The sequence below is a fragment of the Amphiura filiformis genome, chromosome 11 (assembly GCF_039555335.1).
Source record: "Amphiura filiformis chromosome 11, Afil_fr2py, whole genome shotgun sequence".
NCBI classification, from domain to species: Eukaryota; Metazoa; Echinodermata; class Ophiuroidea; order Amphilepidida; family Amphiuridae; genus Amphiura; species Amphiura filiformis.
Genome location: NC_092638.1, coordinates 22,541,813 through 22,558,469, shown reverse-complemented (window position 1 = coordinate 22,558,469; position 16,657 = coordinate 22,541,813). Strand labels below are relative to the sequence as shown.

Genomic DNA, 16,657 nt, shown 5'->3' with positions numbered 1-16,657 from the left:
AGCATTTTTTGCATTTGCAAAAAAAGTAAACAAATTATACTGTGTACACAATGAATAAAAAGAGAAGAAAAAAATGGAAACTTTCTGGGTGATAAAACAATAAGCGACATAATGATGTAACAAATAATAAGATGCCAGAATGTCATTTAGGCCCTATGTGTTGAGCTTGGGTTTTGGGAAAATACGTTATAATAACATTAAATGTCGGGTTATACAAAGGTAATTAAAACGTTTTTAAAACATTTTGTATGGAAACACAATATAACAACATTTTAAAAACATTCTCAAAATGTTATTGTAAAATATTTGGAAACATTTTTGCCAAATATTTTGTCAACACTTAAATAACATTATGTTAGAGTATTTGGCAGTAAGTTTTCAACAACAACAACAAATAATAATAATAATAATAATAATAATAATAATAATAATAATAATAATAGATTCACCTTATCGTAAAAGGTCATATTTGTTATTTGAGTTTATTTTGACGCCTCACTGATTTTGTTACATTTTGACATTTACGGGTACCACCACTGCCCACCAGGGCTAAACAACATTGCTTGATATATAATGTACCATTTCTTTAATAGAATTTGATTATTATTTTTCTACAAACTTTTTTGTGCATTTATTGGTGACATTTACACATGTCCCAAACTTATTGCACTTGATTGGAATCAGCCAAATTCATAGTATGTGTAGGACAATCCCATAGAATACAAGAATTAACCCTAGAACTACGAGGGGGGTTGTACGTACCAACGGAGGTGTAACGCAGGGTGCACCCCCATATAAAAACGCACGCGTTTACGCCCAAACGACCTAAGCTTATCGTAGATCCATTCTTTTTCATTCAATTTTTACCCCAGGACCTTACACGGGGACTGGCCGTCAAAGATGACCATGGGGGATTGGTGAGGCCCACCATTGGTTTCTACAGTAAAATCAATGATTTTCATTTCCTTCCTCTGTAGTTATTGCAAGAGCTATTTACTTGTTAGTTAGGTTGAAATAGTCATTTCCTTTTATATTGAGGAAAAAACTCGGTGAAATATGTGGGGCATGTTTGTACTTATTTTTGTATCACTGGATAGAGAACACCCATAGCTATACATTGATCTCAAATATAACGGTATATGAGGTTATAATTGAAAATTAAAGGGTGCACCCACCCCCACCCCTTCGCAGTCCGTGTTACAAAATATGACTCAGTAGTTCTAGGGTTAAGCGGCCAAGATAGGGCTACGGCCAAGATAGACATCTCATTATTTCGGTTTAAAATGACGAGATAGCCTTCCTGGCAGGTTTTTAATACTAATATTATTTCATTCTTGGCAAAGAATAAGAACTTTAAATTAAACTGTAATCGTATTATTGCGGCTTTAAATCGTCTTTACCATGCATTAAAGGTATATCAAACCATAATTTTGTCAAGACAAGTTATTTGATATAAATTTGAAACTTTGAGTAGTATTTGAGTACCACTGAGTAGCATTTGAGTACCATTGAGTAGCTTCATTTGCTGGTCAGTCGTTATCAGAAGTTGCGTTCTTCTTGCTGGTGTCGACGCTTTCATACAAAGCAGACTCCTGGTTCACTTCCCCTTCATCATCAGAAGTAGCGTCAATTGTGTTATCTTTACCAGCCTTCTCCTTGCTATTGTCGACGCTTTCATACAAGGCAGACTCCTGGTTCACTTCCTTTTTATCATCAGAAGTAGCATCAATTGTGTTAATCCGGCCTTCCTTGTTGTTATCTTTACCAGTGATCTTCTTGCTTTTGTCGACGCTTGCATACAAGGCAGGTTTCTGGTTCAAGTCCCCTTTATCGTCAGAAGTAGCGTCACTTGTGTCATGTATCTGGTCGTCTTCGTCATTATCTTTACTAGCATCATTCTTGCTATTGTCTACGCTTTCATATAAGGCGGGTTCCTGGTTCACTTCCCTTTTATCATCAGAAGTAGCGTCAATTGTGTTAACCATCCGGCCTTCTTTGTTGTTATCTTTACCAGTGATCTTCTTGCTTTTGTCGACGCTTGTATATAAGGCAGGTTTCTGGTTCAAGTCCCCTTTATTGTCAGAAGTAGCGTCAATTGTGCCATGTATCCGGTCGTCTCCGTTATTATCTTTACCAGCATCATTCTTGCTATTGTCGACGCTTTCATATAAGGCGGGTTCATGGTTCACTTCCCCGTTATCATCAGCAGTAGCGTAATGTGTGTTATCCATCTGACCTTCGTTGTCATCTTTACTAACGTTCTTCTTGTTTTTATCGACGTTTGCATATAAGGCAGGTCCCTTGTTCATTACCCCGTTATCATCAGTAGCAGCATAATTTGTGTTATCCTCCTGGCCTTCTTCGTTGCTATCTTTACCGCCGTTCTTCTTGCTATCGTCGACGCTTGCATACAAGGCAGGTTCCTGGTTTACATCCCCGTTATCATCAGAAGTAACGTAAATTATGTTATCCGCCCAGCCTTCTTCAGCCGCTGAGGGTGAGCTCCCTTGACTCTTCCTATTGCTATCAACTTGTTCATACAGGTATTCCTTGCCATTGTCTGGTATGTCATGGTTGACATCATTGATATCTTCATATCCATCAGACAAGGATCGTAGAGCCAATGATTGTCTACTCTCTGTGTTCTTTTCATTTGGAGCAGAGTATTTAACATTTGTTTCTTGTAATGTGATGACGCACGTACCGTCCTCATCATCAAGGATGGGATTTTTAGAAGCCCGGGGTGCAGAAGATTTGGCTTGCTTCTTGCGCCTGTTAATGAGGAAATACAGATATGTTAAATAATATCTTGCCATTGTGATTTATGGCAAATTTATTAATAACTGTAGTTAGTTTAATAACATATTAATTAGTTAATTAATTAAGCTAATAACATATTAATTTATACATTCATTCATTCATTCATTCATTCATTCATTCATTCATCCATTCATCCATTCATTCATTCATTCATTCATTCATTTATTCATTCATTATTAATACAAATAAATATCTACTCTTACCTTTTAACAAGGTATACAATGATCAGTACTGTCAAGATTATTAGAAATATGCCACCAATGACAGCTCCCGCTGCGGTACCTGCAAAAGTGAAAATAAACTGTAATATCCATGCCTCTTTCATTACTATTAATTACGTTTTCAGCTTTTAAAAAAGCCATGTAATAATAAGTAGTATCACTATTATTAGAACAATTCTGCTAATGTGAACCTGCAAAAGACGCTGTGTAACAAGCATAATTATGTTTATATGCTCGCCACAGTTATGGATAGGACTGATAAGAAGTCACGTGCGCCATTTTACCTCACACCAGCTAATATCGAACAGGCAATTTGGCATTAGGGCTGGCCATTCCACCTCTGATGCTTTGACCTTTGTTGCCCAATGTATCACTAATTTTATCAATGACAGGAATAATGTGTCTTGATATCAGCACATAATTCGATAGCATATGGCACCATGCCCTACAAAGCAAAGTTATCTGTCCTTGGCTTCACAAGCAAACTATTGTACTGGCTACAGGTTTACCTGTTAGATTGCTCACTGAAGGTCATCCTAAACGGGAATCCCGACGGGAAGGCATCCAGCCAGAACTCAGGCGTTCCTCAGGGATCTATCCTTTGTCCTTTCCTCTTCCAAAGAAGAGAGAGAATCCGCTGAAGATTGAGAGCCATGCCACCATTCGTGACAGTTGCTGTAAAGTGCATGAGTTAGGTCAGCTACTGCGAGAACCTCATTATTATATATGTCGCATTCATGCAGTCAAAAGTAAGGCAGGAGTAAGTGTTTGAGTTGCGTCTGGAACCTCCAGACTTCATTGACCTGTTTGATTTATCACATGATACAGGTATCGTCTTGATGGCACAGTCACATGAATGAGATAAGTTAAACCGGAATCCCTCTCTCTTGTTTCGTGAAAGTTACTCAAAATTACTAAACAAGAGATGGGCACTCAAGATAGCAATCAAGATAATCAGCCTTTTATCACGTGACCAGCCTAACGGGTCAGTTTCAGATTAGATTTAATTGCAAAAAAAAAATACATGCTAATAATGTTTTACCTGCATTATTTGTCATCGATTGCTTGTTTGCATTTCCTTTACTGTTAGGCGATAAAGAGGTTGGTGTTGATTTGGATGGTTTTTGAGTCTCACTGGACATGGTACTTTCCGCTGTAATGTTACATACAAAGATATTGGAGAATAGTAGGTTAGTCCCAGCAAAAGCAAATTTGTTCTTAAAACGTTTATTCAAATAATTGTTAATAACATTTGAATGCCGGATTATATAAAGGTCTTGGATACTTTTTAAACGTTATTGTAAAATATTTTGGCCAAACATTTTTGAACAATATTTTGTTTGTCAACAGTTAAATATCATTTTGTTAAAATGTTTTGCATCACCTTTTCAAATATGTTTTCCGAGTGTTATTAAAACGTGTTTGTACCCTGGGGTACTGTTTAATTTAGTTAAAGGTCCATGCAGAAAATGTTAATTTCCCAGGGAAATGATATGACCATGCAAAGGGCTGTTACGTATGTATACAGACCAGCAATAAAGAGTTTGACCTTAACATTTTCTAATTACATCTAGTTTATTTTGAAGGAGGGCGAGCGTGCACGATCGGAAATATACTTCTAATCAACGTTTCTAGATCAGAAAACATGCGTAGAGAAAGATAGCTATGTTTAAAAAATTCAAAAAGTGTCCCTAGGGGTCAACAGGGATAAAATTTCATACAACAAAGTTGAAATTTCAAAAAGTACACCTCCGGTCATAACGAAGAAAAAGTGTAGTTTGAGCTATCTGCGACATACCTTTCTTAAAGCCATATTAGCAACATTTGCTGAGGAGAACGCCTTCAAAAATGTTAAATTCTAGTTTTTACACGATTGTAATGTACTTTAGTAAACAAAGATACTCTGTAAAAATCAAGATATTGAAAACGCAGGAACCGTCGTTTTATTATTATGATGAAAATATTATTCGAACACGTATGCGATGTTCATAACACATAACACAGTACGTACACGGCGTGCGAGATACACATACACACACACCCCAGAGGGTCGTACCGTATTACATTGGCGCTAGTAGTAAAGTCCAATTTTCTTTGCTTTACCTCACTTCTTCGGCTCAAAATTAAAAGGGGACATATCTGACAGTAAAAGCTAACATTTTATGGAAAATAAATACTAATCTATTTTTACAGATATGTTATAATATAGCTTTAAGTTATAAACAGAAAGTTCAGAATTGGAGTGGTCTGTTTTTGGTCACACAGGGTCAAGAACTAAAAGAAATCAGATTTCAATGAAATGATCTCAAATTGTTCGTCATGTAAAATTAACTCAAATAAGGCATAGTTTGCACAGTCTAGGTAACGAAGTATCCTAGTAGGTGGGAACTATTCCTTATTTGAGTTCATTTTACAATTTGAGACCGTTTTTATTGAAATCGGAGCACTTTGACTCCCCATTTTACCTTTCTGTTTATAACTGAAGAACGGTAAGTCGCAGATAGGCAAAAGTATACTTTTTTGTTCCGCAGGAACGATATGCTCAGATTGATCAAAACACCCAGTACCAGTTCTCATCATATCCTTTTTGTAAAACTTGCTTGAAGCGTGAATTATATGTATGAGAAAGAGACTGTAAAGAGGTAAAATGCTGCCTCTCGTACACTAGGTTGTCAAATAGTTGCTTGGTTTAATAGTCATGAAAGTGCATGGAGGCCAGGAGATGTAGCAGAGACAATCACCACAGTTTAGTGTGTAACAAGGCATCTCATTGGTCCTGCTGTTTTACATCACAATGGCCGAGTTCTCAGTTCATTGACTCTTAATCTGTATTAACGTTATTGGATCTTGGGATGTGACAGCAAAGTAATGACAGAAATACAATACTCTCATACCCAAAGCCAACTAATATTTTTTACCATTTAAAATTGTAACTTCACCTTGCAGAGATTCGGCTAAATTTATAAACTGGTAATGATTTATGTGTATTTACTTTCACGAACTTGCCCTAAATGAACAGTGAGTGCACTGCCCTTTGGTGGGAGCTCACCAAGGAAATTGAGTCCACAAGCATCTAGGCATACTACTAGTAAACTGCATACATGCACTAGAGTATTTTTTGAATGAAGATTGAAGTAAATATTCTAAAATACTTAGTTTGTAAATCATTTAAACCATGATATATCAAAAGTGTTTCATTAACAAAAGTTATACTGATTTCAAGTCTTCCACAAAATATATCAAATTTAATTCTACTAATTCTAAGCCAGCATTCAGCATAGACAGTCTCTCTCTGGTTCTCTCTACTGGATATGCATTCAGCTAAAAAGACCTCCTCAAGTTCATAAGGTCGTTGTCCGAACTGGGCTAGGTACGTTGTCATAGCAACTAATGGATTCTACCACTTGTTTGTTACGCCAGTGCACCGGTCCCACAACATGCCATTTAACAACTGTTGTATTGCGTGTTTCTACACCCCCATGCAAGTAGTTCAGCTAAATTATATCAATGTTAATCGTTTCCATGAGTCAAGAAAGAGTAGATTTTGATTTATTTTCAATACCAGTATGCCATAGCGGAACGTTGTCCTTTTTAAGGACTCTTCTTGTCTGAATTGTTATGGCCAGTGGAAAACTTTGGCAATCTTGAAATACCAACCATGTATAAAATATGATCCCTGTTAACCCCTAGGGACACTTTTTAAATTTTTAACATAGCTTATCTTTTTCTACATATGTTTTCTGATCTAAAAACGTTGATTAGAAGTATATATCCGAGGGTGCGCGGTAGGCCCTCCTTCCAACTAAACTCAGCGCGACGTTGAAATTGTAGAGAATAATATTCTTTTTAATAACCAAGTGGAAGACGAAGACGTACAGATGATAATGAATATGACGATTAGTGTAGGCATGCATACCTGTTTCGCATATGTCACCGGTATATCCTTCAGCACATTGGCAAATATAGTTGGCGATTCCATCTACACAAGTCCCGTCGTTCTTACAAGGGGACTTCATGCATTCGTCGATATCTGTTGAGACAGCATTAAAATAGACATGCAAAAGAAAAATTATTCCATTCATTTTCAATTCTATTCTGAATTCTATTCTGAATACCCTCGAACATTGGTTGGCATACTTTCGATATGGTTTTAACGGACGGCATTATGCTTCACCGATATAAAATCAATACAAAAAGCTTTAAGGCGAGATGTAGTGGTGCCCAGGACTACTCGGTTGGCGCCCATCATGACGTCTTCAGACTTCGGTTATCGGTTCTTGTGTGTTTATTTTAATAGAATTGAAGACTTATCGTTGATTTCCTTCGGTTGGTCATAACCAATCGATCATGCCCTCACATTTATTATGAACTTCTTATTGAAATGATGTTTTGTCTTATTAACGTCGCTGGGCGGGAAAACCTCATGTTAATTTTTACAAATCGTCCAATTAGACAATATTGTTATTATACAGGGGACACAAAAACTGCCTGACTTTTTTTTTAAATGTTGTATTTTATTAATAAGTGCATTTGATGTTCCCTGCAAAATGAAAATACCTTCACATTTGACACTTTGTCATGTTCCCTGTTTTGTGAAAGGAGTAACAGTCAAAATGTACACCCATGTACATAGGAGGTTTATCTAAACATTTTCTAATTACATCAGTGCGACGTTGAAATTGTACAGACCAGTATTGTGCAATAACCACGTAAAGTAAAATAACAAGTAGAAGACAAAATCGTAAAGAAGATAATGTAGATGATAATGAATATGACGATTAGTGTAGGCATGCATACCTGTTTCGCATATGTCACCGGTATATCCCTCAGAACATTGGCAAGTATATACACCGATTCCATCTTCACAAGTCCCGTCGTTCATACAAGGGGACGAAACACATTCGTCGATATCAGTAATATCTGTTGAGACAGCATTTAAATAACACATACATAAGAAAAATTACAACATCCACTTTCACCTGTTTATTCTGAATACCAATGAGCATTGATTTAATGATTTTCATAATATCGATAAGGTTTTAACATATGGCATTATGCTTCAGCGATACAAAATCAATAAAAAAATTTTTTAAAGTCATCGTTCATTGAATTTACAACCGTAGGACAAAACAGGCGAAAATACCTTTCGCACAAGATTGGTAATATAAAGAGAATTGGCCATTTCTCGTTTAAATGAAGCTAGTATATGGACAATATAAGTGTGCTCTTCCATTTTATGACATAAGATTTGAAAAATATTGTAAGGATCCCTCGGGGTTTTGACTTTTAAAACCTACATTTTGGTCAAAAATTGTGCATGAATAGGATGTTTTCAACAGATTTACCACATTGAAAAAGTGTTTTTCCCTCGAAATCTGCCCATGTCTCTGGCATAAACAATCGCTCATGCCCTCAAATCTATTAATGAACTCCTTATTCAAATGATGTTATGTCTTGTTAATTAACGTCGCTTAGTGTGAAAAACCTCATATGCATTCTCACTACTACCTATTTGGCAAATAGTTAGCAATGACAAATCATGTTATTTAACAATATTGTTATTTTTCAGGGGACATAAATACTGCCTGGCTGTTCGCAAATGTTTAATTTTATTAATTAATAGCGTTGATTTTCCCTGCTAAATGCCAAACCTTTAAATTTTACATTTTCTTCTGTTCACTGTTTTGCGAAATGAGTAACAGTCAAAATGTACATGGGAGGCTTTTCCTGCCCAGCGACTTAAGCAAATTCAAAATGTAAATAAAAAGTACATAAAATTATTTGCTGTTGATTTTCAAAATGGGACCAAGTTTCAAGAAGCTGCAAAGGTTTTTGAGCTTTATTTCCGTTTGTAAAAATATTTGGTAGATGTTGTTTCTTTTTATGAATGTACTTTACTAGCCAAACCTGGAAAATCAAAATGAATATATGAATAATGAATAAAAACAGTTAATATTAAAGCCCCATAATATTTTCGGTGATTTAAGATCTCTGAATCTTTTCATTTTAGGCCATCGTTCCAACCACCTCAGATCAAGAAATTCATAAGACCTGAAAATAACCTAGTCAGAAATAAAAGAAATGAAATGAAAAGAAAAAAATGAGTAGTTAACTGGTCAGAAAATGAATAAGTGACGTGTTTCAATTAAAGAGAATTCATTGGAATTATATTAGAATAGTTAATGGAATACCGGACACCTAGTACAAATCTAATCATACAAAAGTCATCCATTGTATGTCAGCATGCCATGGGATAGCCTACCGTAAAACCCCGTCTACAAGCATATAGTGTGCTTCTGATGAAAGCTACATTAATCCAGTCGCCATTATGGAGTTTGAGCAAATAAATTACGGATTCAAGCATATACAAACAAGTATTATTTTAAGACCGATCTATTGTATTGGTATATTAACGCTTGCTTCGAATTAATTAAGCTTTTATAAAAAACACTATATATGCTTGTAGACGGGGTTTTACGGTATTAAAGCGGTATATAACTTAACAGGAAAAATAATAAAGATATGAGTATTGGCGATGACTGTATTTAAAATCTGGTTTTTTTTAATCGTTGCAGTAAAAAAATAATCGTTGACATCAAAAATAAATGAATAGGCATTCTAATAAAAGTAAATTAAAAGGCTGTCACGAGAGTGTGTTGTACGTGTTATTACCTTCGCATTGAGAGCCATTCCCAATGAATCCATGTTTGCATGTACATTGGTATCCATTTTGTAGATCATGACACGTAGCATTGCTGTCACATATATTTTGGCCCTCCGCACATTCATTTACCAATCGGCAACCGAACACTTCCAAACGAAGTCCACATTTGTTGTAACATTCTATTGGAACGATGCGTAGATACCGGGCACTCGTGGGTTCTGGAAATGTTATTATTTTACTTCCATTGTAATTTGTATTTGCTGAAAATATCTGCGATAAATTAATAACAGCATGAATGGTTATTGCATAGAAAATTGACATCACTTGTAACATATGCCAATCCGTTCTGGATGCAGAACCTACAGAGGCCGACGATGAATTAAAGTTGTTAGATTGTCATTCTTATATATATGGTTGTGCAACATCCCAATGTATAATATGAACTGAAAGTGTTATGGTATGTTCTTTTTTGAGGATTAAGCTTGGACATTAACAGAGTTGTTTAAGAATAAGGTATTTTTACAATTTGTGATAGTGTCAAGTATGACTTAAAATACGGTGATGTTGTAACCTGGTCAACAAGTGACTTTCTCTTAACTTAAGAACGAAAGTACTTCGTTCATTTTGTTGACGATAAAATTATTATGCTCTAGATACTTTACTTAGAATGCTACGAAATTTCAAGCTATATTAATGTGTACCGTGATATCAAGGAATTCAGACAGCGGACAAACAAATTTGGTATTACGAATTTAAAATCTAGCTTGTTTTGAAATAAGTCGTGCTTTTTATTCCTGAGTAAAAAGCAACAATTTACGTTAAGGCCTAATTTCAGAAAATAATTATATTTAATTTGGTTCACGGGAAGATATAGTTTATGCCACAACTGATCGAAAAACTCATTAAAAAAACCCACTAGTGGTGGGTTTTCAAATCAATGCTTGCATTACACGTCTTAAAGTATGTGTTTTTAAGTCCTTGACTTTTAGCTGGTGACTTCCTCCTCACAATTGCAAAATTTATGTTACAGAAAACACGTTTTAATGACAGTGATCTAGCTATCCAAGTACCGCACAGTATCAAAAATCAGACGTGCGGCCCGGACTAAGGTCTAATTCTGTGTACCCACGGGGTGGTGAAAAAATCTCAAAGTGGTCGCTTGCCCCCCTTTGGCCGGCCCAAAATTACTGTCCCCCCCCTTAGCTTTACACACTAAGATTTTCGGGAACCCGAATTTAAAACCTTAAATTATCTTATCATATAATACGAGCGCAGCGAGCAGGAAAATTGTGCATATTTGAATGTGTTAGTGTTGTTTTCCTACATCTTTTTAGGGCGTAATATAGAAACGATAAATGATAAAACAATTTAAGGTTTTAAATATCTGTGCCCAAAATCGCTTAGGCCTACACCCCTCCCCTTTCAACCTGCCAAAAATCGTTTTAACCCCCCCCCCCCCCCCTTCAATCTGCCAAAAATGCTTGCCCCCCCCCCTTTCGTGTGCCAAAATATCCCCCCTATAAATTACCATCCCGTGGGTATACATAATTATTGCACCACCCCTAAAGAGTTGACATTTTCACAATGCGGCGCGAAATTGTTGTTGTTAGAAACATACAACAAATAATAGTATATGATATAAACAGAGGGCTGGGGCCAAAAAAGGCCCTTCTTTTTGCAAAACTAAGGGAATTGGGTTTGAATTTTGCTTTATACACACAGAATGCTTAACTTTAAGTGATGCTTATTCTCACCTGGTTGCCGTTGGAATCTGTGATATTTGTCAACGTGTTGTTAGAGTTTCTAGTCTGTACTTGTAGCATACTGATCCATCTGTCGTTAGAATCTTCATTACTATCACTACCTTGTGTCTGTATTCCTGTGATGATAACGGTTTTTGAGAAGTCTACTTGAATCCACGATTCTTGTAACATGTTTAAAGTATCCTCCCGTGGACGCCAATATCGGGCGTTGCCTGGTCGAGCTCTCCAAGGTCCAAAAGTTAATGTTTCACTATGTTCTACGCTATGATATGAAGACGATGTGATTTGGTCATTCGATATCGTGTTGTCTTCCATGCCAAGAGCCCCAGCTTCACATGATACTACAAACAAGAAATGTCTTTAAAAAAGACGGCGCAGTGAATGAAGAAAAAATGTTGGATTTCACATTCACTGAGAGGACCTTTGGCTTAAAAATGAGCTTTTAGAAACGACACTGTAAAAAGGAGAATGATGTTTGTTTCCTTTATTTTATTTTGTCTTAAAACCCACAATGAGGGCACAAATTAATTTATATGCTGAGTACTTAGTTCATTTCTTGGTATACTTAATAACATATGATGACATTTACTTAAAATGAAGAACATAATTATTCTCAAGTTTGTACTTAACATAAATGAGTTAAAAAGTTGTATGCATTTGAGCCTTTAATAAGGCCTAGGAATGATTATAAACATAATACTGTGGTATGGGGTAATAGCAATTCCTCATTGATAGCATGGATAGTGTCTAAGTCTGATGACGAGTCTTCAGGTTCATATTGTGGTTTGGATATACCATTGACTGACATCGGGTATGGCCATTGTTTTCAATTTTGCGATGAATAGTTATATCATTTTATGAACCAATTACAGGTAGGCCTATTTCTGGAAAGCATTAAGAACAGAGATTAAACTGACCAAAATTCGAAATCAATATTCAGGGTGTACTAGACGATATACAGTGTGTAAAATGAACTTTTTAAGGAACATGTGGTATATTTTTCTTTTCAGGAATATTTTCTCAATCTGAGGACCACAAAATCAAACAGAGCTTGAATTGAAAAAGCCAACCAGAAATATACTTTATTTTGGGTGCGATGTTTGCTTCTATGTATACAGGGTGATCAAAATTTACTTCATTAACAGACCTAATTATTTATTCAAAAGGTTTAATTAGTGCTAATTAGCTGCTTAAACTGCTTTCAGTCATAAATACTCATTCCAAACCAGAGAATACAATATCTCTTTGTCACTTTTAGACTACACTTGCAATTCTGATAATTGACTGTTTTACATAGACCCCTATGAGGGGTGTAAGTATTCATTTTGAAAATATCATTATCATTTCATTTGTTCAAGAAAAATGTCACGCCGTCAGTCTTTTGGGAGTCTCAACTTATAACCGCATGGTCCTTTACACTGCGCCATTAGGCCTATCAATTTAATACCCAGACCGAATAGGCTATTTAGTAATAAATAAAGCAACTTGAAACAAAATGATGGAGAAATTATCACTTTCGTAAAAACAAAATAGTATGGTCCACAACAAAGAAGTCCTAAACAAACTGTAGGCCGAAACAACGGCCGAAAATTGCATAAAAATAGCTGACATGTACCGCAATATCAAAAACTGCATTTGGTACATTTTACAGGTTCACTTTACCATGCTTACAGCACGGTGTGTCAATTGCGGAAAATCCGTCAAGGTGTCCCGAAGAATAATCATTTACAGTTGAGTCACGGTCACCGGCCATCTCGTTTGCATATCCATATTAAACTACAGCGCCTCTAATGACGTGCATGCACTGTTACTGTGCGACTGAACAACCTTTGTTTATTACTTTAGACAGATCAGCACGCTGTGATTGGATGTACTATGTAAATAAGTAAGTTGTTGTTGTAATGGTAACACACCCATACTTTGGTAACACGAAACTTCACCCATCCCATCCACATGTAATGACACGTGATACAGTTTTTGAAAGCTAACTCCCCAGGCTAAATCCATATTCCTCCGCCGAAAAAAAATATAGCCCATGATAAAATTAATCATAGTTATAATTATTTTCTTCAAATGTGGTTGTCGGGTTCAGTATACCACAATTAATACAACAATAAAACAATTCCCACCAGATAATTACTTGATATGTTATGTAGGCCTATACTTTCTCAATCTAAACCTGAGGTATAATATGGTTTCAGATCTAAACCAAAATCAGTACCACTGACGTCATCTCTGTCTACCAACCAAGTTATCAAAATTTGTCTATGGCATATGCAAGGTATTCTACCGGGGCAATACACTAGGATAAATTATTACTTGTGCTGTGATAGTTGCCATCTGCGACGTGATTGGAAATTATGCACATTTACAAAAACATAGGCCTACGTTTAAACTGCTAAAATACATCACGCATTTTGACTATAAACTCATCTATACCATTTTACTAGAAATGTACTATCTCCAAGGACGCTACGACCAACTCAACGAACTCATGCATATGCAAACGAGCCCAATCCCTATGCTAAATCAGGGGTGTGAGAGTAGAAATTGACAGGACGCATGCTCAGCTAATGCTTGTAGCTAATATTCCTCATGCAAGGAGCCCAGGTTGAGTGTGTTGTTGAAAATCATTGCATTAAAAAACACTTCTTTCAATGAAATCGCATATAAAATCAATGGATACACAACCAAAATTCTACAAAAGTCAATCTTTATATTAATAAAGCTATCGATGTGTACGAAAAACTTCAGTGGTACAAAATGCCTTTCACATTCGAAAATTTCAGTATAGTAACACCCAGCCAATTCAGAATTAATGCAGCACTGCTGCAAAAACCACAACATTGATTTGTAGCTCTTTCAATTTCATAGCTTTTCATATGCACAGTTAAGTTTATCCTTTACATACACTGTCATGGTGTTGACTAGCTAGTAACAGGAGCGTAAAAAGAGCCGAAGCTTCGGAGACCCATGGACAATGAGCGGTGTGGCTCTCTTTCAACATCTCCCTTTTTATCCCGCCCCCTCCCACAATTTCATTTTCGCTTTTGCTTGGGGCTACTGAACCCTCGGGCCACCTGCATTGATATCATGGACTATATTTTCCTTTGTACCATGCAGACTGAGAGTTAATAATCTTTTGTCAAAACAATGACATGTTTCAGTGAGTATTTACATGTACACCATTTTTCTCAAGGCAGGGTATTTATGCCCACTTTTGGCATTTTGAGATACTAGCTCGGTTTTAGTTCTTGGTAATTTGTCTCATTTAATAACAATTCTGGGATTTATTTCGTGCTTAACTGAAGAATTATAGTATCGAGAAAATTCAACAAAAGAAGTCACAAAATGCGCAATATGTATGAAATAATATTGTTGCAATAAAGCATATTTGAATTGAGCCAGTGCGATTGAATTAACGTCTAAAGGCAATCAAATGTCGTCCTAAGAGTTAAAAAGTAATGCCACCTTAAGCAGCAAAACCATTTTGTTTTAACGCACTTCATAATATCCTTCACAAAATATTGTAGATTTAATAGTTTGGCTACAATTAATTCAAGGTTAACTGAAAATAATGAGTAGGGATTTTTTAAACTAGCTGTATGTTTGATTGTGATAGGATTTCCGAAATTATACAAGTAAAATTTGGTTAAACTAACCTTCTTCGGATCCAGCAATCGAACAAGATACAGAGAATAAAATGATGAAAAACATGATGATTCTTCGATTAATTTGCAATATCCACCATTCATCGTTTCCTTATTACAGTTTAACCAACATGTGCTACTGCTCATGTGTTACGCATTAACACTGATTAATAATAGCAGCAGCAATAACCACAACAATAAAGTTAAGGTCACGATCAATTGCCACAATCGTGCATTGTTCAAGAGTTCAAGTTAAATTCTACGCAACAATAGCTCAAGAGGTCAATGCGGGCTATATCAAAATGGTTATTTCCCGACTGTTTTCAATTTTTGTGATTTTTTAAAATTCAATTTGCTGGAAAATTCAATATGTTAAGATTGCCAGCTTTACTAAGAAATTTAGCTTAAAAGTTATGATAATATGTAGCATATTTTGAGGCTTGACGCGCTTTTAAGGAAAGTTTTTTTCACGATTTTATCACAAAACTGGCTTGGTGGCGTATTCCGTATAGTAATAACAATAATGTGATTTGACTGCAAAAGTTTGCAACAAGAGTATTATGTCTCAGTATTGTATTTGAACAAATTAAGATAAAGGTATGACCACGAAATTCAGAATAAATTTTTCTTGGCACAATGGATCCACTCATTTAAACAATAGACATTGCAACAGTGCAATGAACGACTTACTTTGTGTTATGAATGAAACACATTCCTTCATTCAAAGGAATATCTCCAAAATGCAAATACAAATTCAAGTAAAATTATCAGATCATATATTCTACTTATATATTGTTTTTATTAATATAATCTCCATTCCAAATGAAATTGATTTATATGTCTAATATTTTCTTGGAAAATGACTCATGTGTCAGGAACTATCATTTTGATACAGCCTGTATTTTATTCATCAGTAGCGTATTTTGCCTATTCACAAATTGGTATTTGGGGTTGCCGCATGCAGTAATTGGCTTATATGGTTGATGAAGCAACAACAAAGGCAAATAGAAGGTCAAATACGGGATAAGTGTTTATGAAACCGTATCACTTCATTCTGGAAGTTTCTAATCCTGTTTGCAATGACAACAATTATGATACATATTTAAGCCATAATGTGTGGTTTGCTCCACAGAGACGCCCTCAATGTTTCTCGAATTTTTAGTTTCTGCTTGATTGTGATGCCCAGTGGTGTACGTGAACGAAGCCTGAAGTGTTTTAATGAAATCATACATTATACGATTTTTTTTGTCAAAACGTCCCCTGCACCACCCCCCCCGTCGTGTAAATATTAAAAGGTCACTGAATTATATTTTCCCGCAGCCTTTACCTCTACAACAAAGAAATGTCACCATTTCGATTCCAGAACTGAAAACATTTCTAGCAATTATATTTCCGGTTATTATGAAATTAAATGGAGTCAAACGGGAATCATTCGTAATGGACACGAGTGGAAATTTAAAATGAGAATTTCTTCAAAATCGATGAGAATGGGACAAACGATGAGAATTTATAATATTCTCATTTCTATGAAACTTTAAA

General features: G+C 35.7%; 1 protein-coding gene across 1 annotated transcript; it reads right to left on the bottom strand.

Moving 5' to 3' along the window:
• Positions 1-454: 454 nt before the first annotated feature.
• LOC140164567 (uncharacterized) lies at positions 455-15,419 on the bottom strand. Its single transcript, XM_072187874.1, has 8 exons — positions 15,131-15,419; positions 11,460-11,809; positions 9,714-9,975; positions 7,839-7,961; positions 6,958-7,071; positions 4,084-4,194; positions 3,024-3,102; positions 455-2,772 (listed from the first exon to the last, which is right to left on the bottom strand). Exons 1-8 carry the CDS (start codon positions 15,183-15,185, stop codon positions 1,530-1,532), a joined length of 2,337 nt encoding a protein of 778 aa, XP_072043975.1. The 5' UTR covers positions 15,186-15,419; the 3' UTR covers positions 455-1,529.
• Positions 15,420-16,657: the final 1,238 nt, after the last annotated feature.